Below are 24,003 nucleotides of genomic sequence, written 5' to 3'. Positions count from 1 at the left end.
GCTCCTGCATTGCAGGCCTGCCTCAGCCACCACTGCCCTGCCCAGGAGTTGGACCCTAGCCCGGCCTTGGGTGTGTGAGAAGCCCTTGGCCCTGGTCCCTGCCCCGGGTCCTTCCTCCCCCCCACACACTGGGGACTCAGCCCTTCCTTGTGTTAAATAGAAACCTCTTTATTCTAAGTATCGTACGTTCCTTAATACATTGGATTGAGGCCAGACCTTGAGGTGAGGGGAAAGGGGGGGCCTGGGATATTTCTGTAGAGCCTTCCAAAACACCACCCACCACTCACTGGGCTGGGGAGGTGGTGCTGGGAACGGGCTTCATGGCCTCGGGAAAGTCCTTGCTCCTTCTGGCCACTTTCTCTTCTGTCCAGGGAGTTTGGGGGTAGGTGAGGAGATCTCTAATGATCTTTCCAGCCCAGGGGTCTGTGGCCCCAGACAGGGAGTCAGGAGGATGGTCTGTCAGCAGCAGAGATGCGGGGGCACTGAGGTGAAGCAGGGAGAGTCTCAGTGTTGGGCCCGGGGCCGTGATGGAGATGGAGATGGAGGCCGAGGCCAGGGCAGGCAGGCCAGCCGGGAGAGGGAGAGGCGGCCCAGGAAGAGAGGGAGGCTGAGGCAGAAAGGCGGCCGGGGCACGGGGATGTCTGCAAAGAAGGCACGGTCCCGGGGGGGCGACAAGTTTCCCCCCTCAGAGAGTTCCAAGTCCTGGGCCACCGCCAGGATCTCGTGGCGGGCGACTGTGTGGTGCAGGCCGCGGATGTCCAGGAGGGCTGCCACGTGCTTCCGCCTGGGGAAGAGGAGGGGCAGGTGCACGGGGTCCTCCAGATACACTCCCAGCCCACCTGTGGGCCCCACCCGGCCGTCTGTTCCAGAACCTGCCTTAGCTCTGGAGCCCCTTTGCTCCCTCTGGACTCCCCCTCCATACCAGTCCCCCCGAGATCCCGCCCTCCCACCAGCACCCCTAGATTCCCCCTTCATACCAGCCCCCCTCCAGAGCTTCCCTTCCAAACACTTTCAAATCCTCCTACTCGCAGTGGATTCCAGAACTGTCACCTCCCAACCCAGCACAAGGATATTCCTTTTTGCCGCATCTCAGCTCCTGATTAAAATAACCTTCCATCTTCACCCTCAACTTGGCTCAGACAGCTCCTGAATTTCCATTCTGGTACCCTTGCACCTGTTTAAGCTCTGGACTCTATAGCAACCCTTAACCTCATTTTCACTTTCATCTCAAACAGCCCCACAGCATCACTCAAATCCAGCCCGGAAGTGCTCACCCACAGCCCTATCCTAACCCTCACCTCACCCCAGCGCCAGGTCTGGAGTCTTCACCGCTGCTGTTCCAGAGCCCTCATCCAAATTCGGCCTTGGAACACTCACTTCACCTCTAACCCATTCCTGGAATTGTTCTCAACTAAAATTCTCCCCCAGAACTTAAAATTCACCTTGGGGACCCTCACTCCAACCAGAAACTTTGTGCTCAAAACTGGCTCTGTTCCACAACCCTCGCCCCTAAATCCAACACAATGGAAACTTCCCTTCACCCCAATCTCAGCTCCAGATCCCGGATCCAAAACTCAGCTCCAGAACCACCATCATATTTCAACTCAAGATCCTGCACCCAACGTTCATTTCCAGAACTTTCATTTCAAACAGAGTTCTGGGGTCTTCACCACCCCGTTCAATCCAGCTCAGTCTCTTTACCCTCCTGCATCCCAAGTTTGGAATCCCCACAGCTCCAAAACACTCATCCAAAATGGGGCTCAAGAACCTTCCAGCTCAACAGAGATGCAAACCAGCCCCCAAACTCAGCTTTGGAACCCCTCCTCCCAGCCCAGCTTGAGACCTTTCGAACTCAGCTGCATATCCAAGTTCAGATTCGAGTTCAGAAACCCCAACCCAGCAGGAATGCCGGGACCCTGGCCCCCATGCGACTCCAGGGCTCTGTGCTTTCCCAAGGACATAAGCCCCACACCTCAGAAGCAGAACCGCCCATCCTGAATCAGTTCCAGAATCCTCACCTTCAGCCCCACGTCCTCAACTTCAACCCAGCTGATGCCTTACTCCTGGGTCCTGGGGGATTGTCTCTCTGCATACAGAATGTCTGCCCGACTAGCATCGCAGGACTGCCGCCACCTTGTGCAAGTGGCAGTGTTGTGTGGTGGTCAGGTGTACCAGCTTCAGAGCCTGCTGCCTGGGCTCAAGTCCCAACTTCGCTGCCGGCTAGCTGTGACATTGGGGTCAGCTACTTAATTTCCGCCTGCCTCGGGTGGTGCTAGGCACTCACAACAGTGCTGCCTTTGACATGCAAAGATTTTCTCAAATAGCTTGTCTTCTAAAATAACTCTTACATGCTGCAGCCTTGCAGCCAAAAAATAAAAAATAAAATGCTCAAATACTGCCTACAATGAATAAATAAATAAACACAGAGTGGGTATGTAAGATGCTTTCTTAGGTCTGACATAAGAACTCAATAAGCAAGAAGTGGTATTGTTACTGCTGTCAGCACGGATGATGATTAATCAATCCCCAATAATCCTATGAAAAGAGTATTCTTGTCCCCATGGATCAGAAGAGGAAACTGGGGCTCAGAGAGGATCACAGAGAAAGGAAATGGTCCATCAGGATCTGAACGGCGCCTGCCACTGTCCCAATGCGTGTGCGCCCGTGTGCCCGTGCGTGTCCCCGTGTCCCCCGCGGCTCCCCAGCTGGGCCGGCCCTTCCTGCCGCCGGGCGGCCCCGCGCCCCCCTGCCCTGGGCTTCCTGTGACTGCTTGTTTGTTTGCGAGCCCTGGTGGCGGCGGCGGCGGCAGCGACGGCGGCGGCGGCAAGAGAAGGAGGGAAATCGTATTAATAATGCCCTGGTTCCAGCAGGAAACGGCCGTCAGACACGCTCGCCGCCTCCCTCCCTCGCCCAAGGGGCAGGAAACGCAGGGACGGATGCCAAGGCTCTCCGGGAGACCTCGGCCTGGCGGCCGCGCGGGCAAAAAGGAACCAAGCCGGCGTGGGGGTGGGGATCTCACCTGATGTCTGGGTAGTCCCGCACCAGCATCCCCACCTCCATCTGGATGCTGGGCGTGTCTTCCAGATGCAGAACTTCGGCCAAACGGGGCACCACGGCGTCCAGCCACGAGGCCTGGGATTCCTGCATGGGAAGACACCGGGCTCACACTCAACACCCACCCACCCCCTCGAAACCACAGCCTCCCAAGGCCTCGCCTCGCCTGGCAGTTTTCTCGTCCGTAAAACCGGGCAGAGGGCAGACTGCAATCAGAGGTTATCTGGAACCTTTGGAAATTTGAAGAAAAATCCATAATATAACCTACTCCCAGTTTTGCAGATAATTTGGGGCTCGGGGACACCCCTCAAAACCTATTCTAAATTTGCAAAATGTTACCATTGGGGGAAACTGCATAAGGTATGCCAGCGATCTCTCTGCATTCTTTCTTATAACTGCATGTGACTCTACAATTATCTCCCCCAAAATTAAAAAGAAATTCCAAGGACTCTAGGTTAGAAACTCCTGGAATAGCGGCTGAGTGACACCCTTCCCGTCCAGCTCATTACAACTGGGTACAAATAAGATTTGCTGACTTTTAAATGCTTGGATTTGGGAACGCTAAGGTTCTGCGTTTCTCTTGCATTTAGCGACTATCTGTGCTCATAATAATGGCTAACGTTTAGGTCCTAAGCCCTTTTAATGGGACTTATCTAATCCCCACAACAAGGCATAGGGACCATTTTTCTCTTCATTTGTGCCCAGAGCGCTTTCTCTTTCAGTTAGAAAGGCAATTTTTACCCTCAGAGGGCGAAGATCAGAGTGTTACTATTGGCTGCAAATTGGGTGAGGGTCTTATTCTAAGCCCCCGCCCCCGGCTATCGAGTCTGGGGATTCCCGGAAGCCAAAGTTTTCCGTAGTTTCGGAGCCCCCCGCCCCCCGCCCCCAAGGCCGCACTGACCAGCCGTCGGAACAGCCTCTGCAGCTGCGCCGCGTCCTCCCGGAGCCTGCCGGCCACGCGGCTGCGGGTCCGCGCGGAGCCGCAGCGCAGGCGACCGCGGAACAGGGGCCGCACGTACTCGACCAGCGCCCGCCGGTGCAGCTCGGCCACCAGCTCCTGGGGACCCGGGAAGACGCGAGGGGGTGTGAGCCGCCGGCGACCCCCCTCCCCGCTTCCCACCCGCCCGCTCCCGCTCCGGACACCCAACGGGAACCCCTGCCCACCCCCAGCCGCCGGCGGCCCTCCCGGCTCCCAGTGGGTGACCCCTGTCCTGCTCCTCCTAATCAGCTCGCGGACCCTCCCCCACCGGCCCCCAGAGGGTGCCCCATCCCAGCCCTCTCCGCTTTCTCCGGAGCTCCACCATCCAGAGGCCCCAACCCCGCCAGCATCCCGCGCTACACCCCGGTATCCGCGGGCACCCTCCGCGCAGACCACAGGTAGAGCGCCACCTATCTCGCCCTGAGAGAGCTTGTCCCCACCTAGAAGGGGTCTCTCCCCTCTGAGCGCTCTAGCTCTGCTCTCCCACCCTCCCCCCACCGGCCCCGGGTCCCACCCTGCGTCCCTCCCCCGCACAAGCAGATGCACCTGGTAAGGCTCATCTTGCATCCTGCGCAGTGCCAGGGCCTTAGCGCCCAGCGTGCCCACGATGCCATCCAGGGCCTCCGAGCTGCTCAGCCACTTCCTGCGCATCAGCTTGCTGAAGTGCGGCTGGGTGGGACAGAGTGGGCAGAGGGTCACAGTTCGCCTCCCTTCTGCCCTCTTTCTTCACAGATCAATCCAACATTTGTTCCCAAAACGCTGCTCCGAGCTGAGCCAGGGCTGCGCAGTGCTGGGGACACAGCAGTGCGGAGACAGTCCAGCCCTGACCTCCTGGGGCTCTCCTCCAGAAGAGGAGACAGACGCGTTCCCCAGACAGTGACCATTCAGAGTGGCCACGGCTGGAAAGAGGGAGCCCAGGGGTTTAGGAAGCCCAGCCTGAGTCAGCATAGAGAGTCAAGGAGGGCTTCCTGGAGGAGGGGGCACCAGAGCTGAGGCCAGGAAGATGGTCACTGTTCGCCAAGTGAGCGGTGGGAGAGGGAGTGGCTCAATCCGAGGGGAAAGCCAGTGTGAAGAAGGTTCAGATTTCAGATGGGCTTGCGGGTCAGAGGACCGGAAAGAAGGTCAGTGTGGCTGGCAAGACCATCTATATAATTCACGGGCCCAATGCAAAAATGAAAATGGGAGACCCTTAGTTCAAAAAGTATTAAGAACTTCAAGACAGAGAGAGCAGAACTTTAAACCAAGCTAGGACCCTTCTAATCAAGGGGATGCGGGGGTGGGGGGGGGCTTGTATGACTGCCCAGTGAAGAGATGGGGCTGGTCAGGTGAACCGAGCAGAGCACACAGGCCTCCTGGGCTTGGGAGGAGCCTCAGATTTCTCTTGAGGGCACTGGGGATCCATGGCAGGTTCTAAGCAGGGGAGGGAGAGGGTCAGCTTTGTGCTTCACCGAGATGGCTGGGAGGGGGCAAGACTGAGGCAGAAATGGGGGGTCTGGAAGGAGGGGAAGGGGTGAGAAGGGATGAGGAGGGGGAAAGGAGAATGCAGGTGGTAGATTCATAGGATGTAGTAAGTGGCCACCGGTGGAGGGAGGGGAGGGAGGTATCTGGATCCTGGAGGTGGGATGGGCAGTGGGTCTGTCCCTCAGATGGAGGCTGGGAGCATGAGGAGCCCGGACACCTCTGGGGTTGGTGTCCATGGGGGTCTGAAGCAGATTCCTATCCCACTCAGCCCAGCACCCCCTTCCTGCTTTCTCATCCCATAGTAGCCCAATTTTCTGAACCTCCAAAATTGAGGCCTGTGGGCTTTTGTTGGAAAGCAGGTGTGAATCAACTGAGCTGACGCTCTTGGTACAGCACTCGGCTCAGGACGTGTTGCTGTTGCTATAAACTCTGTACATTTATGAAGTTCCCTCATGGCCAGTACCCGAGGGCCAGGACCCAAGCTAAGTACTTTATGGCCACAAGCCCATTGCTTCCTCACAGCCATCTGAGAAGCCTGGAATTCCTGGGTCCATTTTCCAGATGAGCAAACATAGACCCCCAAGAGGAAAGCCATTTGCCTAAGTCCCCCTACCTGGAAGCCGTACAGCCAGGCCTGGAACAAAGACTGTACCCCCTTCCCCCCAACACTCACTTTCATTCCCATGCTTGTCCATTTAGTCATTCAACAAACACTCTCTGAACCCTGCCTGTGGCCCAGCCCTGGGTGGATCACGGGGGATACATTGGAGAACGCTTGGGGACACAACACAAAAGGAGATAAACAAAACTCCAAGCGCTTGATAATTATAAGCACTTGGGGGCCTCTGAATTCTGATCTGATATTTGACGATATTAAGAAATGATTGTTCCATTTGTTAGGTAGGAAAATGGCATTGCGGTTACATTTGTTTTAAAAGGCTGGGTTCCTTATCTTTCGGAGATACAGGCTAAAGTGTTGATGGATGATGGTAGGATGCCAAAGATGTGCTTGAAAAGAATCCAGTGGGCAGGAGAGGTGGGGGGAGAGGTGGAGTTGATACTTGCTGGAGCTGGTCCACAAGAGGTCATTCTGTCATTCTGCCTACTTTTGTGTATGTTTGAAATTTTCCATAATAGAAAAGTTATTTTAGAAACATTCCAACAAATCCTTGCCCTTGAGAAGCTGACATTCCAATGGGAGGAGACAGATTGGAAAAAAAAAAAAAAGCAAAGGATATAGCATGGCAGGTGGTGATAAGTGCTTTGGAGACAAATAGAGTGGCAGGGGGGGTGCATGTGGGAATCTCAGGGGCTTCTATTTTTAAACAGGGCAGTCAGGGGAGGTCCTTCTAAGAAGGTGACATTTGAGTCAAAACTTGAAAGAGGTGAGAGAGGGAGCTTTGTGGCTCTTGAGGGAGGAGTAGTCCAGGCAGAGGGAACAGGTGCAGAGGTACTGAGGTTGGAATGTGTCTGACACGTTAAGGAGAAGCGAGGGTCAAGGAGGAAAGTGGGAGGGGATGAGGTCAGAGAGGGAAAGGGCAGACCATGTGGGCCTCGGGGGCCACAGGGAGGACTTTGGCTTTTGCCCTAAGTGAGCTGGGAGCCATGGAGGGCTCTAAGCAGATGTGGGACACAACCCGACGTACAACGTGGATTGAGCACGAATCACAACCAGGGACATGCACACCTCTCAGTTCCATTCCCGGGTACTCCTACCAGCTCCTCACCCCGCTCTCACCCACCTCTGAACCCAGTCCCCTCTGGGCATGTGCAGGACCCCGGGGATGAGTGAATGAGGCCCTAGGGTCTAGGAGAGGCTGGGCAGGGATTTGGAGGACCTCAGTGAGGAGGGGTTCCACCCAGTCCCCTAGGCCCCTTCATGCTGATCCCTCTCTATCCTCCCCCTGACCATATCCTCCCACCTCTTCCTTCCTGCGCCCCCCCCCCGTCCCCCTAAACGGCCCAGACACGGCCATCACCCCCCACCCCCTCTGCTTCCCGAACACTGAGTCATGGGCTGAAAGGAACTGCAGGATGGGGCGGGGGCACTCCCCTGTCCTGGCCCCGGCCCCACCCAGCCCACTGCCTCTCTCACCTGCAGCTCCTGGAACAGCAGGTCGGTCAGGATGCGGTGGCAGAGTCGGGTCACTCGGTCCAGAGCGCTGGCTGCAGCTTCCCGAGCCGGCTCACTCTCAGGGGGTCCCACCCGGGCCAGGCGCTCCGCCAGAGCCCTGTGGGGATCAGTGGAACCAAAAGTCAAGGAGCCTCAACATCTCAGCCCAACTGCCTGGACCTGTCTCCCATGAGACGGACCCTATTTTGTGGGGCATGGGGGCGACAGGTCAGATGGGGAGCTGGGGGAAGTCAGGGGCTCTGGGGGGGCCTGGGGGCTGAGAAATATCAGGGGATGTCTGGAGGGTTGGGGGTTGGGGGGCTCTGTGGAATGGCTGGGAGTCTGGGGGATGGAGTGGGGAGGAAGGGGTCTATTTCTCTCGCTACTTTCTGGGTGAGAGTGGGGATGCTTCCATCCTAAAAGTCTGTGCTTCTAAAGGGCTGTAATTCTAAAATTCGACCCTTCTCATTTTCTGTCATTGTGACAGTTGATGACCCTCTCCATCACTGAAAGGAGAATAACTTGGTTTAGAGGGCAACTGGGCACTTTCTGCCCACATCCCAGCAGATCCCCTTCTGAGGATGTATCCTTGGTCCCCACACTTGTGGGAGTTGACAGATGTGCCAGGTTTTTCTCTACAAAAGAGTGGAGGCAACTGTCCATCCACTGGGGACAGATTAAATGAATGACGGCACATCCAAGCGGTGGAAGACAGTTCAGCTATAAAAGATATAAAAGAAGCTGGTGGGAACTCTTCAGGCACTGACAGAAAGATCTCCAAGGTGTTAAGTGGAAAAGGACAGAGTGTGTTCAATATTCTACCGTTTGTATTTTTTTTAAAGGAAAAGGAATAATATGTATGCACATAGTAATAGATTTACTTGTATGTTATGAAATATGCATGGCTATCTATGCATATGCATGAAGTGTGTCTATGCGTATATACACTTATTTACACATATTTACTGGTAAATGTATCAAATACCCCTGGAAAGATATGTAAGGCATTAGCAATAACTGGAGGGAAGGAGTGGGGGAGGGAGGCTTTTCACTGTGTGCCTTGTTGTATCTTGAATGCATTCCTAATTTTTAAAATTCAATTAAAAATAAGTTAATAAAAAGGTAAAGTAATACAACTGAATCGCTTTGCTGTACAGCAGAAATCAACACAACATGCTAAATCAACTATACAAGGAAAGTACTATAAGAAAAAAATGTTTAAAAAAATGTAATCCCTAGAGTCTGGCTTCTAGGTTCCTGTAATTCTAACACTCCCAGGTTCTGATTACTCTATAATTCTAGTGCTCTGTGATGCTACGGTTCTTTCTAGGACTCCCAGGTTTTATGCTTCTAAGGTACCCTGGATATGTCTCTCGGGGCTAGCTCTGCGATCCCCACCCAGGATCCAGGCACCCCAGTTCAGCTTGTCACCCAGGACTGGCCTTCTCGCCCACACACTGTGTGTGCTCTAACCTCAGGGGGGGCCCACAATTGACCAGGGAGATGGTCCTGCTGATATAGGTGTCGGGTAGCAGCTCCCGGACTCCTGGGTTCTCATGGAATCGTTCCACGCGCTGCTGGAAGCTGGTGGGAGGAGAAAGGGAGGATGGTAGACCGATGGAGCACTGCTGGATAAGGGTCCCTGGCTGGGCACTCAGCCCAGCAAAGCCTGTCATCCCCACAGAGGCGCCCCTGCCCATCCTGACTGGATTCACTTTCAGCTCTCCTCTCTCTGCTGGCTCCCGGGTCCAGATGCCCCACCGCCACCCCAGCCCTACGCCCTTCCCCCCAGCCCTCCATACCTCTGCAGGAATTCTGCCAGCCCCCCCAAGCAGCAGTGGGCCATCCGCTCCCCAAACTCCTGGCTGATGCGGGGCGCTCGCTCTGTGTGCTCTTCCAGCAGCTGCGTGGTCCAGGGGGATGAGAAGTGATGAGGAGGCGAGGTCCCACTTTCCCACTGGTCACCATCCAGCTGATTGTCCTTCCTCTTCCCCGCCCCCTACCTCACACACGTCCTGTGCCAGGCTGCTGGACCGGTCCTCCGCACCTGCCCAGTGCCCCGCGTCCTTCTGCAGCACTTGAAGCAGGGCTGCCCGTGTCTGAGCCTGGAGTGGGGAAGTGGGGGCAGAGGCAGGAGTCAGAGTCCCTGGGAGCCTCTCCCTCCCTTTCTCACACCACGATTCCCCCCTCTTCCCCGCCCGCCGTCCTGCCCCTTAGCCCCCCTACAGCTCTGGATTCTACCTGTGAGCTCATCTAGGTAACGCTGGGGAGAGAGCCTGGACCAGAAAACTTCCCCAGCCCCTTCCATTCCTAAGTCTACAATTTGGCATTTGATATTGAGTCTGTGGTTTTAAGCCTCCTCCATCTAATAGCCAGAGGGTTTAAGGGCTTATTCTCTCATTATCTGATGATTCTAAGACTCTGCTCTCAGGTCTGCAAGACAATTCTTTCACGATTTCCAAATTCTGTGATTCAAGAATTCCAAGTGTCTAGGATTCTAAGGTTTACACATCTCTTGATTCTCCGGTCCTATGTTGTCTTCAATTCAGTGAGTCTGAGAGTGAATGTAGACTTGTTCGATCCCGAGATTCAAAGCTCTCAAGTTGCAAAGATACTGATTTCTGTGGCTGGGGCGGGACTGGCTTTTAGACCGGAAACACCCCTGTGGCTGGGATGGCTGTTTTCAGCTTGGACCATCCGGCTCAGCGGTGCCTGTGCCTGGCCAGTTATTAACCGTGTTTGCTGTCCACCCTGCTTATGTGCAGAGATGCTTTGATGCCCTCCTTCTGTGAGTCTTTGAGTCTGCGAGCTGAGGTTCTGTGACTGACTCTCTGGCTGTAAGATTTGAAGTGTCTGAATGTATTGAACCTTTACTGAGCATCTCCACGCCCGGCTGAGTGCTTTGGATACACTGAACATAAGACAGACGTGATCAGTATGGGCTTACGTTTCTATGTCTGTTGGACGGAACTCGGAAGTCCACAAAGGGCAAGGGGAGATGGAGATAGGGAAAGGGGGCGGAGAGAGGCCCCCAAGCTCAGTGTGACACCCCCCCCCCTGCAGAGCACCTCCGGCTTCCTGATCAGCAAAGCCAAGTTCCAGGTACCTTAACGTCTGTGACACATTCATCCTCCAAGCCACGAAGGGTGCCAGGGGACAGAAGGGGCTCCAGCTCCCCATTTTCCAGGGCGACCATGTCCACCAGACCTAGGACCTCTCTGGGGGTGGGGGTAGGAAACGGGGGGGCGGTCTGTGAGAGGTGGGGCTCGGGAGCTGAACCCCTCCCCACCTCCATCCCTTCACAGCCTGTGTGTTTGTGACCTGGGCCTCTCCCTTCCTCTCTCGGGGCCAGCTTTGCTCATCTCTCAAAGGAAGTCTCTGGAATTGTGGCTCCCCTGGCTCCAGTTCCAAGTCAGCTCCCTGATGGATGGTGTCCGGGCAAGACTCGTAGGGGTCAAGTCCAGGCTCTGTGACCTGGCACGCGAGGTCTCACCCGCCAGAGCTTCACCAGACAGAAGCTCCCTTCCACCTCCGCCCCTAGTCCCTACGTCATCACCTAGCCTTGGAGGCCTCGCCACTCCAGCCCTCACTCCCAGCCTCTACCCTCTTGCATGCCCCGGCCTGTGCCGTGCCATTGCTCTCCCCACACCTCCACACCACCCCTGCACATACCAGGCCTTTGCTCATGGCATCCTCTCAGCCAGAAGCCCCATCTCCCTGCAAATCAGACTTAACTCATGTCTCACCATTCCAGGCTCTCTATTCCGCCTCCATCTCTCGTGGATGGCATGTGAGTGTCATGAACATATATTCCCAAATGGGATCTGGACAGGTCAGTGTTGGTAACTGTTGCCTTCCCATTCTTCTGGTGACACCATCTTGATTTCGATGAGGGACCACCCACTCCCTCACCCTCCAATGTGTGGTTTGGGTGTGGCTAACTCCCTTTTCCCTGGAGCCTGTAGGGACCCAGTCATAGCTGATCACCGTACTCCATCCCCCAGCCACAAGAATGGAAATGTTTTAAGATCCAAAGGCTCGATGGTTATAGGATTCTAGGACTGGGAGGGTCAATGGTACTCAGGTTCTAGATGCTAAGATTATAGAGTTCAAAGGACCAGAAGTGCTACCATCCTAAAACTGGAAGGACCGACAAGTGTCAGAGTTCTAGGATCCAAAGGGGGGATGAAGCTAAGATTTAGGATTAGAAGGCTCGTTGGCGCTAACGTTCTAGGGTCGAAATTGTCATCAGTTCTAAGATTGGAAGAGTCATCAGCGCTTGTGCCCTAGGGTCTAAGGCGAAAGCGGTGTAAGGGTTCTAGAATTCCAAGGGTCAACAGTGCCAAGATTTCAGGATGAGAAGGGTCATTGGTGTTGAGTTTCTAGGACTGGAAGCGGGGGCAGTGCTAAGATTCGAAGAGTGTACGTGTTGATGATTCTAAAGATTCTTGGACTGGAAGGGTCAACAATGCTAAGATTCTAGGACCGGAAGGACGGCGGGTGGTAAGGTTCTAGGGTCAGAAGGATCCCTGTTGCTGAGGTTCTAGCGTGGGAAGCGTGGAGAGCGCTAAGATTCTCGGGTTGTAAATGTTACCAGTGCTGAGCCTGGAAGGGTCAACGATATTAAGGTTCTAGGAATGAAGGTCCAGGAGGCTCCTTAGGTTCTGAAGGGGCCGGGGCTGGAGGGAGTGGGGGAAAGCGAGGGTTCTACTCGACCTTGGGGCAGCCGATCCCTAGGCCCCCGCTCACCTGGGGTACACCTGGTTATGCCAATGCAGCAGCGCGTAGCGGTCGGCCAGCGGCAGCCTCCGGCGGGCGGCGGCCCCGATCCACTCGGCCAGCGCGCCGTGATAGCCGCGCAGGTAGACGCCAAAGGCGCCCAGGCCGGCGGGGTAGGAGGGCGCCAGGCGGCCCCGCACCACGCCCATATCCTCCAGCAGCCGTCCCCGCAGCGCCTCCAGCTGCCCGGCCAGGCCCCCGGGCGCCCCTGGCGCCGCAGCCTCCAGGCGCTCCCGGGCCGCACGCGCCACCGCCTCCGCCCAGCGGGCGCGCAGCTTGCGGGCCGCCTCGGGTCCCCGGCGCCCGTCCGCCGCCTCCTCCTGCACCAGCACCTGACCCAGCTGCGCCACGGCGCCCGGCCCGGCGCCTGCGCCCGGCCCGGGGCCCGCCAGCGTCTCGCGCACCAGCGCCCACAGCTCGCGCTGCAGGGCCTCGTACAGCAGAGCCACGTCCCGGGCCCGGCGGCCCCCGCCCGCGCCCTCGGCCTTGGGCGGCCCGGGCGCGCCGCCCCCCGACGACGCCAGCTCTTCGGCCTCCAGCTCCAAGATGTGCTCGTCGGCCCGCGCGAGCTCGCGCTGCTGGATCAAGCTCAGGATCTCCAGCACTGTGGGCGCAAAGCGGGAGCTCAGGGGCTGGGAAACCGGGCGGACGGCGGGGAAGAGGCGAGGGGAAGAGGGTCGGGGGAGGGGAGAGGTGGGGGTCAGAGAGGGATGTGGGGGCATTTCAGGAGAAGGGGAAGAGAGAAGGCTGTCAGGTGAGGGGGCCTAGGAGAAGGGAGGGGGCGGAGAGGGAGGAGGGAGCAAGGGGGAGAGCCAGGGCAAGGGGGAGGGGACAGGAGGCGGTCAGGGAAGGGAGGAGGGGTTTTGGCGATGGGAGAAGGCGTCTGGATATAAGGAGGTCAAAGATGAAAGGGTGTCTGATTCGGAAGAGGGTAAGATGAGAGGAGGAGTCAGAGGAAGTGGGGTTAAGGGAATGAGGGAGAAGGAAAGGCTTAGGGCTTGGAGTATGGGGTCAGGGCTAGGAAGAGAGTATCAGGGGGTAGGTGAGGCTGTGGGGAGGAGTTAGGGGAGTTGAGGGCGGATGGGATAGAAAAAGGGCATCAGGGTCAAAAAAGGCATCAGAGGAAGTGGGGCGGCCAAGGGAGGACAGTCGGAGCCAGGTAAGGGGGAGAGGGATGGAGAGAGCCAGTGGACTGGTGGGCAGGGTGGGGGCATGGAGGTTGGAAGAGGGTATGAAGACCAGAGATGGGTCTTTCGGGGGTGGGGACAACTATAGGGTGACCTGGCTCTCTGATGATTTCACACTCCCCCAGGAGAGGGGAGTCATGGGCTCGGGAGGCCTCTGAGTGAAGGCAGAGGGTCCCAGTGGCCCAGGGTTACCCCCAACACCTCCAGCCCCCTCCGCTTCCTCCTTGGCAGAGAAACTATTTCCTGGCCAGTGCTATTTCTGCCCATCCGTTTCCAGAAGGCGGGGGCTTGAGTCACTCCCTTCTCACCTCCCTGTGGTGCCCTCCCAGTCCCTAGGGAGCAGGGGCTGAAATAGCTTCTGGCACAGGATGTAGAGGGCATCAAGCATCAGGTTGAAGGAAGGGCTCTCCAGTGATGGGGCAGCGAGGGCTGTCCATGGGGGGAGGGTAGGAGTGGGGATGGGGGTGGGGGGATAGACGCAGGGTGGGGGACAGGGTTGAAGGAAGGTGGGGATTGGGCAGGGCTGGGACTGGAGAAGCGGATGGGAATGAAGGTGGAGGCTGGGATGAGGGAGTTTAGGGTTAGGGTGAGGTTGGGGCTGAAATCGGAAGAGGGAGATGGGAAAGGAATTGAGAATGTCATCTGGAGTTTGGGGTAGGGATGGGCTTGGAGATGAGTTTAGGTGAAAGTTGAGGATGGAAAGAAGGTATAGATGGAGGTGAGTTTGAAGAAGTCTGGACGTGAGTTGGGGTTGGGAGGAATGTGGACAGTTGAAGTTGGAGGTTGGAAATGGGGTTAGGATTGAGACTCGGGATGGGTGTGGAGATGGGGTTAAGAGGTTGAGTTTGGGGTTAAGGTTGAAAATGGGGGCTGGGAGTGCGACTAGGACTGAATGAGGAAGTTGGGGAGGTGAATGGGGTTGAAGGGGGACGCTGAGATGGACCTGGGGTTTTGGGGTGGGAGTGAGACTGAAGAGGGGAAAGGGTTGAAGTTGCACACAGGGATGGGATTGAGGATGGGATGAGAGTAGAGGAATGAGCTGTGGCATGGGACTGGACCAGTTGGCGGCTGTCATGGTGTTGGGCATAGCAGTGAGGTTAAAGATGGCATTTGGGGCTTCCCTCGTGGCGCAGTGGTTGAGAGTCCGCCTGCCGATGCGGGGGACACGGGTTCGTGCCCCGGTCCGGGAAGATCCCACATGCCGCGGAGCGGCTGGGCCTGTGAGCCATGGCCACTGAGCCTGCTCGTCCGGAGCCTGTGCTCCGCAACGGGAGAGGCCAAAACAGTGAGAGGCCTGCGTAACCGCAAAAAAACAAACAAACAAAAAAAAAAAATGAAAAAGGCATTGAGGAAGACAGTGGGGTTTGGGGTAGTATTGGGGTTGAGGATACAACAGGGGTGGTGTTATGAATGGAACTGTGTTTGTCTCCCACCCCAAGAAGAAGAGATATGTGAGGTCCTAACCCCCAGTACCTCAGAATGGGATCTTATTTGGAAATAGGTAATTTACAGAGGTAAGCAAGGTAAATTGAGGTCATAGGGTGGGCCCTGATCCATTATGACTGGTGTCCTTATAAGAAGGGAAACTTGGACACCAAGATAGACATGCACAGAGGAGAAGATGATGTGAAGACAGAGAGAAGGCCACGTGTGGACGGAAGGTGGGAGGGATGCAGTTACAAGGCAAGGTACGCCAAAGGTTGCCAGCAAAGCACCAGAAGCTGGAAGAGGCAGCTTTGAAAGGAGACGGGATTGAGGTTGAATTTGAGGATAGTAACGGAGAGAGGGTTGAAACTGGGGACAGGGAGGGGATTGGAGGAGAGGAGACCGAAGTTGGTCATTTGGTTGTTGTTGGACAAGGGGACGAGGTTGAAGGCAGGTGGAGAGAGGGACAGATTGGGCTGGAGGTGGAGACGGGGCTGAAGCTGGAGCTTGGTGATGGAGATTAGGACCGCAGCAGGGATGGGCTGGCCATGTCCGTGGAGCTGGGCAGATGGAAGCTGGAGATGTGAATGGAGATGGGGTCACGGGTGGAGACACTGTGATTCTCCCAGGTCTGGGCCAGGACTCCCGACTCACCTGACAGTGGCTCCTTTATCTTTGGGGGCTCCGGGACCTTGGGCGGGGGCTCGGGAGCCGCCTCGCCTGCGGGCACCACCCTCTCAGCCAGTGACGCCCGCCGGGGCTTGGGCCCACGCCCCAGTCTCAGGAAGGCCAGTCTCCGGGCAGCCTCCCCAGCCGCCTCCTCGTCGCCCTGGGCTCGGGTCCCCTGAAGCCTGGCCAGGAGGCCAAAGTCTGCTGAGCTCCTACGGATCCCCGGTGTCAGCACACGGCCCAGGAAAGAGCGAGGCTGCCCGTCCCCAGGGCTGCCCGCCCGCCGGCCAGGGGTTCTGCCCAGCCGGAAGGGGGCCAGGCCTGCCAGCTTCTCCAGGGTGGCACGGCGGCCACGTGACGTTCCGTTGGGCAGGGTCTCCAGTTCCCCAGCCTCCTCTTCTTCCAGCCCTGAAGCTTCCTCAAAGGGGTTCCGAGAGGACCTCAGGGGCAGTGTCCCCGCCCGGGACATCTTAGAGTCTGCCAGCCCTAGACTCTTCAGGATGGGCATTTTGACAGGCGGGGACCTGGGGAAAAAATAATGGACCATCGGTGGTGTTGATGACAATGCCTTTGTGTACCCAGCATTTTGGGGCATGTGTACCAAGCACTGGTCTGAGCACTTACTTACCCCTTGAGTCTGTGCAATCTCATGAAGAGAGTCACGTCACCGTGCCCATTTTGCAGACGAGGAAACTGAGGCTCAGAAGAGCACAAGTGTTTGCCTAAGGTCCCACAGTGATTCGGGTTTCAAACCCAGGCCTGTCAGATTCCAGACCCAGGGTTCTCTCCCCTGAGCATCGGCGTCCAGACCCTTCCCCTACCCTACTCCCGCCCAGGGGTGTTCATCATCTTAGTGCGCCCTTCTACTCCATGAGGAAACAGGCTCAGAGAGGAGAAGGGTCTTTCCCACGGCGGCACAGCCAGCGAAGGGCAGAGACTGCATGGGGACCCAGGCCCCACCCCACCGTCTACCCAGGTGTCCTATTCACACAGCTGGGCACCTGCTTCGTCTCCCCTGTCCAGGCAGTACCCCGGTCTCCTCTACCCTGCCCCATTCACTCCTTCAACAAACATTTTACTGGGAAATGTCCAGAATACACCAATGCATAGAGACAGAGAGAAGATGAGTCGTTTCCAGTGACTGGGAGAGGGGGACTGGGCTGTGACCACCTAACCAGTACAGCGTTTCCTTTTAGAGGGATGAAGACGTTCTGGAATTAGTGGCGATGCTTGACAACCTTGTGAATGTACTAGATGCCGCTGAATTGTACACTTTAAAACGGTTAGTATGGTAAATTTTATGTTATGTAGATTTTACCACACACATCCCCGTACACACATCCCCATACACACACACAGATTAGGTATTTACGTGGGCCCAGCCCTGAGCAGGCCCTGAGGACACAGCAGTGGCCAAGGCAGACCCAGTCCCTGCCCTCATGGAGCTCGAAGCTTCCCGAGTCCTGCCCATTCCTTCTCCTAAATCCGTCTCCTACCTCTTCATGGCCCCTGCCCCAGTCCAAGCCCCCTCCTGCTTCCCTGCTGCAGCCTCCTCCCTGATCTCCAGCCTCTAGTTCCCCAGTCTACCTTGGAGGACCTTGTTAAGGCTCAGACCTGCCCCTCCCCCTTCTCTTAACCCTCCATGGCTCCCCAGTGCCCTCGAGATGAAATTCAGGCCCCCCTGCTGGCCTGCTGTACACCTCATGAGCACTACCCCACCTTCTCCTCCTCCTTACCTCAGGCTCCTCTGGGTTCCAGCACCTGTTTATACGTGGAGGCCTGTTCTCCATGTTCCATTCACACTTCGGGACCCAGCCCCTGTGTTGCCTCTTCCCAGATGCCCAGGCTGAGTCAGGTGCACCCCCCTTGAAACTCCCACTCTGGGTCATCACTGTCTGGGAATGGGTCTGTGTCCCCCACTGGGCTGTGAGCCCCAAGAGGGCAGGGGCGGGGCTGTCTGTGTCCCCAGCTCCCAGGGTAGGCACTCTGGGAATGAGTGGGTGCTAAACAGGAAACAAAGGAAGGAGACAAGGACTTCCTAACTTGTGGGACAGGAGGAATGATAAGTCAGAATGGAGAGCTCAGCAAGGAGCAGGACGCTCAGGGCCTTGAAAACCGTTAAGGAAGGGTTTGGACTTTCCCCTGAGGGCGCTGGGAGCCACAGAAGGGCGCTTTTGAAAATGACGCAAGATTCCAAATGTTCAGAAAAGTATAGAAAATAAATTTAATAAACACCCCTGTGCTTACGATCCTAGTAGCTGCATCTAATGCAAGCATTTGCTCTTTTGGGTTCATTTTTTTTTCTCTTTTAAGAGTCAAGCATTGCAGGAATTCCCTGGCGGTCCAGTAGTTAGGACTCTGCACTTTCACTGCCAAGGGTGCGGGTTCAATCCCTGGTCTGGGAACTAAGAGTCAAGCATTGCAAATGCACTGAAGCCCCCCAAGCCTCCCCCCACGATCCTGCCCCCCACTCTAGCCCTCTCCCAAGGAAAGCCGTCCAAGCAGACTTTGCCCCTGTGCCTGCCTACCCAGACTGGTATCCAGAAATAATGTATTGTTTTATGTGGTTTCGAACTCTCCATAAATACTGTCATACTACAAGTATCCCCTGCCTCTTGCTTTTTTTTTTTTTTTTGCGGTACGCGGGCCTCTCACTGCTGTGGCCTCTCCCGTTGCAGAGCACAGGTTCCGGACGCACAGGCTCAGCGGCCATGGCTCATGGGCCCAGCCGCTCCGCGGCATGTGGGATCTTCCCGGACCGGGGCACGAACCCGCGTCCCCTGCGTCGGCAGGCGGGCTCTCAACCACTGCGCCACCAGGGAAGCCCCTGCCTCTTGCTTTTTTCCCCTCACATTTTACACGTGAGGTTTTCCATGCCTGTCTCTGTGGCGCTAGTCAAGTGCTGTACACTGTTCCACCGTATGACTGTGACCGATCCGTGTTAAGGGTGTTCTCACATCCTCCCATGGCTGGACACATAGGTTGTTTTGAACCGGGACAGGTTCTGAGCAGGTTAGGGACAGGGTCAAGATGGGGCAGTGGGTGTAGGAGTGCACGGAGGGCCTGGGAGGAAGGCTGCTGCTGCAGGGGCCCTGAGTTTGAGCATCTCCTTTCCTGGTGGGGCCGCCCCTTCTTTCCTCCCTGACCTCACCCTCTACACCTTAGCCATTGTTTCTCAAGCCTCCTGTTTCTAGAAACACTGTCCCAGCCTCTCTCCAGTCTCCATGGTCCCCGATCCCCCAGGGAGGCAGTCACCATGGCAACCCTTGCCTGGAACCCCCATGGCTGTGGGCAATCGATACCAGCCCCCCTCCCCATACACACACTATTCACACACTGATTTCTCCGTCTTTCATCTTCCAAACTGGCCTCCACATGCCAAATCCCCAGAATGGCTCCATCATCCCCCCCAAAAATAATCCACCTCCCCCTCAAAACAAGGGCCTCCAATTTCCCTCCAGTTGAAGTCAACATTACCCAAACTGGATTTTTTTCACCCATGCTAGATTTGACATTCCCACGCTGGCTCCCATATCCACCCCTCAACTGGATCCCCCTCAAACCATTTCCAACATCCTCAGACCTGGCTGCAACATTTTCCCAAAACTGGCCCCGACGTCTTTCCCCTTCCTGGCTCCAACACCCACCTCTGCAAACTGACATCCTGCCCCCTCCGGCCCCCTCGTCTGCCTCCCAGTGCCCGGCCCCTGACTCACTTCCGAGGCATCCCTCAAGCCCCCAGCCTCCCAGCTGCTGCAGGATGTCTTGGCCACCAGAGCTTCCCTCTCTGGGCTCCTCCTTCTCTTCCTCACTGCCAGCCTTTCCCCAAAGTCCCAAACCCTCTGCCGGCCAGCCGACCTGTTTGCAGAAGTCATCACCTCCAGGCCTGTGTCTGTATCGGGGAAGTGCCCTTACAAATTGTGTCCGGTACAGCCGCAATCCAGACCTTGCCCCCAAACAATTCTGTCACCAGCCCAGCCTGTTTCAGGCTCATCCACATCTTCATTCCCAACCTCATCCCATCTGCATCCCAACCCTTGTTCCGGCTTCATCTCCAAGACCCCACCTCATCCCTCTCTGGCCTCAGCCTTCCCACCTGAACTCAGAGCTTCCGACCCAATGACATCTTGCCTCTCCTCTCCCTCGGCGGTTCCAAGCTCTCCGTGACTCCCTGGCAACCTAGATCGTCAGAGTCCCCAAAGTCTTCCCTGCACCCTCCCCTGCTCCCCCATCTCCTCCCGCCACCCTCTTGCTGGTTGGCACCCTCTCGAGGTCAGGTCCTAGAGTTTCTCTTTGCCCCCAGCTTCTCCTGGCTTCAGGGCACATGTTCTCCCAAATTCTGGTCCAGCCCCCAATTCAGAGCGCCCCAGGGGCGTGTGAATCCTGCCCCCTCCTCCCACAGACTCACCTCCTTGTCAGTGCGTGCAGCTGTCCTGTCCTGAGACTACTTTAGCCAAGACTGCTGAGAGCTTGGATCTGAGGAGGGGGGGGTTAGAGGAGGTCAATTTCCTGTCAGGAAACCCCTCCCTCTCTGGGGCCAGGGGCGGGAAGGACTTGTTATCTGTCTGCCCTATTCGGCCAGGCTGTGGTTGGGCTGGGAAGAAGGACAAGGCCGCAGTCAGGTTCCCACCCTCAGCCCCCAACCCCAGGCCGGAACTGGCACCACCCCCCCACCCCCCGCCTGCTCTTCACACCTCCCAAGGTGACAACACCATCCTGGGTACCCCCGGAGACACCCCATGCTGGATGTGAGCCCGAAGCTCTCTCTTGTGTTCCCTGCTCTGGGGTAAAGACATGAAGGAAGGTTCTGCTGGGCCCAAGGGCTGGGATTGGAGCCCTAAGGGGGTGACCCTGGGCATGACTTTGGAATTGTGGTTCTCTCTGCCTAAAAGCCCCCATCGCCAGGTTTCCATACGCCCCCCCCCCATCCCCACCCCCGTTATCATCCAGGTCTCAGCTCCAGAGTCCTTTCCTCAAAGCAGGCATTCCCTGACCAGCAAAAGTACTTCTGCCAGCCCTGTACTCTCTCTCCCCAGGGGACATTGCTCTGATTTGCGTGTTCCTTTATAGCACCTTCTACAATCTGAAATGATCAAATTCCTCTGTCTCCCTGGTAGATTTTCTAACTGTCCCAATCGAATATAAATTCAAAGCAGATTTTGCTTACCTTGTTCATCTGCTATTCCTAGATGCGTGCCTGGCGCATAGTAGGTGCTCAGTAAAGATCTGTGAACTGATTGCACCAATGGGGATAGATCAGAGCTAAGGATTGGAAGTTGGGGATAGAGATGGCAGGTCTGTTGGGACTGGGAATGGGTTGCAGGTTGGATGGGGTGAGATGCAGGATTAGGGTGACTTTTAAGGCTGGGTTTTAGGTTTAGGCGGCCCTTTGGGGGCTCAGGCATGGCATCCCACGTGTTTGGCCTGAGAGAATGATCACTTGCCTCAGCAAAACTGGGGTTGGGATGAGGTACGGTTAACATTGGGGTCAGGGGCTGGGCTCAGGGATCACTGCTTTCCCCCAGCCCCAGCGAGGGCTCTGTAGACATTAGGTTGGGATAAGTGGATCAGGGGTTAAGATTCCAAGGTCTGAAGGCTTCAGTTCAAGGATTGGATTTGCCAGACAATGGGCCCTGGGAAAGGGGGTGGTTTGCTGGCCTAGAGGGGAGGGGGAGAAACAGTTTATGTCCTCCCCAAATCAGTGTGGACCTGTGGTAATCGGAAGGCAGCCCGAGCTGGAACCAAAGTGGCCTTTTATGGGCCGTGGCCACTGTTGGATCTCTCCCTCTTTTTTTAACTTAATTTTTTTAGTGAGATAGAATTCACATGCCATAGAATTCACCCTGTTAAAGTATGTAAGTCAGTGGTTTTTAGTACATTCACAGGGTTGTGACAACCATCACGAGTATCTAATTCCAGAACACTGTCACCAAAAAGAAATCCTTGTAACCCATTAGCAGTCCTTGGCAGCCCTGAATCTACTTTCTGTCACTAAGGATTTCCCTATAAACGGAATCATACAATAAGTGGTCTTTTGTATGCTTCTTTTGTTAAGCATAATTTTTTAAGGCTCATCCATGTCATAGCCTCCCCTCTTTAAGCCTCAGTCTCCCTATCTGGGAAATAGGGTGGGGATGATACTGGGAACTGGGGAGCCAGTGTGCATCCCGCAGTGTGGTGGGCAAACGTGTATAGGAAGGTGATCTTCTGCCCCCGTGTGGTGTGTCGGAGAACTGCAGCTCTCAGCGCTAGAGCTGGGATGGGATTGGGCTGATTCAGCCCCCTATCCCCAAGACCCCACCCCTCATCCCGCAGAACCCTTGAGATCCCAGAGCTTCTAGAACAATATCCTGAACTCCTCCCTCTCTGCCTTCCACCCTCCCTGAGACTCCTCAGGCTCCATTTGCTGAATAATAACGTCACCCATTTAAGAAATTCTAATCTGTTCCCACGTGAAGCACTTAACTTACATGGTCTCATTAATTTGTTGCAGACAGACTTTGCTGCTATTACCATCCAGGGATAGGGGACCGTAGTGGTTAAGAGCCCAAGTTCTGGACTTTGGCGAAACTTGTGTTCAAATCTCAGCCCTGCTGCTCACCAGCTGTGTGACCTTCAGCATGCTGTTTTCCCTCTGTAACTGGGGGTGATAAGGATGGTCCAATCTCATGGTGTGGCAGAAAGGATAAAGTGCTCAGAGCCTGGACAGAGGAAGCCTCTTGAGTCGATGTAGCTGATAGTATCAATCAGTGATATACTGGTAAATGTGTAACAACCAGCTGTCTGGGGAATGAGGGTGGAAAGCCTTGCTTTGTAGCGCTTGCCAATTTCCATGGTGTAAATATTCCACCATGGCTAATTTCAAGCTACCAGGGTGACATCACTGAAAGCGTTTCGGGAGGAAGAGATGTGCAGTCACCCCTTACATAGCAGTTTCACTATGTGAATACAATAGATGTAAGTAACCTCAGGATCACACATAGGAGTAAAATGTAAAATAATGAGGACGTGATGAGTATTTATTATCTTTGTTTTAAATATAATTTATTTAATTGTATGTTTGCATAATTTAATTTTTAATAATGGCTGTTTAAAAACCAGTTCCAAAATCTCTGAGACTTCAAAACTCAGCTTGCTTGAGCTGGCTCCAGCACACTGCTGTTATTGTCACACCCATTTTTTAGAAAGGGAAACAAGCTCAGGAAGATGTTCAAACAGACAGGGGCAGGGCATAGGTCCCATGCAAGGGCTGTGTGATTCCCAGGCCAGGACAATGCCCCTCTTTCTTTCATCCCACCCTGATCTAGAGGGAATGCGTGGTTCCCAGGGCACTGTGTGATGTCAGCAACGCCCTTGACCTCTCTGGTCTCAGTTTGCCCATCAGGAGAATACCTGCACTGAGTTCCTTTGCACCTACTTCAGCCCCACTACGAAAGCAACATGCACATCCTCCCCCTCACTTTATAGACTGTGAAACTGAGGCCCGGAAAGAGCAAGTGCCTGCCCTGAGTCACAGAGCTGGACAGAGTGAGACCTGGGACCCCAGCTGGGGTGCAGAAGAGAGAAGACTGCAACCTACAACCTTGGGGTCTGGAGTTTTCTGGGAGGTGGGAGGCAGCATTGCTAGAGAGGTAGGTGACCCTTCCTCAGTGGCTCCGCCCATACACCATCCCCCCAGCATCCTTAGCCCTCGGTCCCCAGAGCTTCCTGGACTGGGGAGAGGGGGGCTGGGAGGGAGAATGTGGACAGCGCTGCCTGCGTGGTTCTTGCCTCTGAGGGCTTCTCTGTCAGTCCTGTCTCCATTCTCTTCACGGGTCTCTGCATCTCTGTCTCTCCCTCTGTCTCCGTACGTGGGTTTGTCAGTCCCTGTCGCTCTCTGTGTCTCTGTTTCTCTCACCCTGTCTCTTTGTATGTGTCTCTCTTTCCCTACGTTTCTCCCTCTTCCTGCCTTTCTCTGTCTTTTGGTCTCTCCGTCCTTTAGCTGTCTTTTCACCTCTTTGTGTCTCTGTGTCTCTCCCCACCTCTGTCTATCTCTGTGTCTCTTTGTCTCTCTCTTTTTGAGCTTCTCTATCTCTGCGTCTCTCAGTATCTGTCTCTGCGTCGCTGGCGCTGTGCCTTGGCGTTTCTCTCTCTTCTCTTCCGGTGAGTCTCTACTCTCTGGTGAGAACACGCTACCCCTCAACGCGCCCAGACCTGCCTCTGCCCTCAGAGCCCCCGGCCGGCCCCGGCCTGCGCCTTTAAGTGCCGGCAGCAGGGGGCGGGGTCTTGGCGGCCCCGCCCTGCCCGCCCCTCCCCCTGACGTCCCTTCCTCCCCGGCCCCTCCACCGCCTCCCTCC

At 55.8% G+C, this 24,003-nt stretch overlaps 1 protein-coding gene across 1 annotated transcript; it reads right to left on the bottom strand.

The window, feature by feature from the left end:
• Positions 1–504: 504 nt before the first annotated feature.
• On the bottom strand, positions 505–16,175 carry EXOC3L2 (exocyst complex component 3 like 2). Its single transcript, XM_065898293.1, has 11 exons — positions 15,653–16,175; positions 12,357–12,990; positions 10,714–10,825; positions 9,611–9,712; positions 9,410–9,510; positions 9,081–9,191; positions 7,590–7,725; positions 4,580–4,702; positions 3,956–4,111; positions 3,020–3,141; positions 505–784 (listed from the first exon to the last, which is right to left on the bottom strand). Exons 1-11 carry the CDS (start codon positions 16,173–16,175, stop codon positions 505–507), a joined length of 2,400 nt encoding a protein of 799 aa, XP_065754365.1.
• Between the last annotated feature and the right edge of the window lie 7,828 nt (positions 16,176–24,003).

Source organism: Phocoena phocoena, chromosome 20 (assembly GCF_963924675.1).
Source record: "Phocoena phocoena chromosome 20, mPhoPho1.1, whole genome shotgun sequence".
Taxonomy (NCBI): domain Eukaryota; kingdom Metazoa; phylum Chordata; class Mammalia; order Artiodactyla; family Phocoenidae; genus Phocoena; species Phocoena phocoena.
The sequence above is the reverse complement of the archived record's forward strand: the minus strand, read 5'-3'. Positions and strand labels throughout refer to the sequence as shown.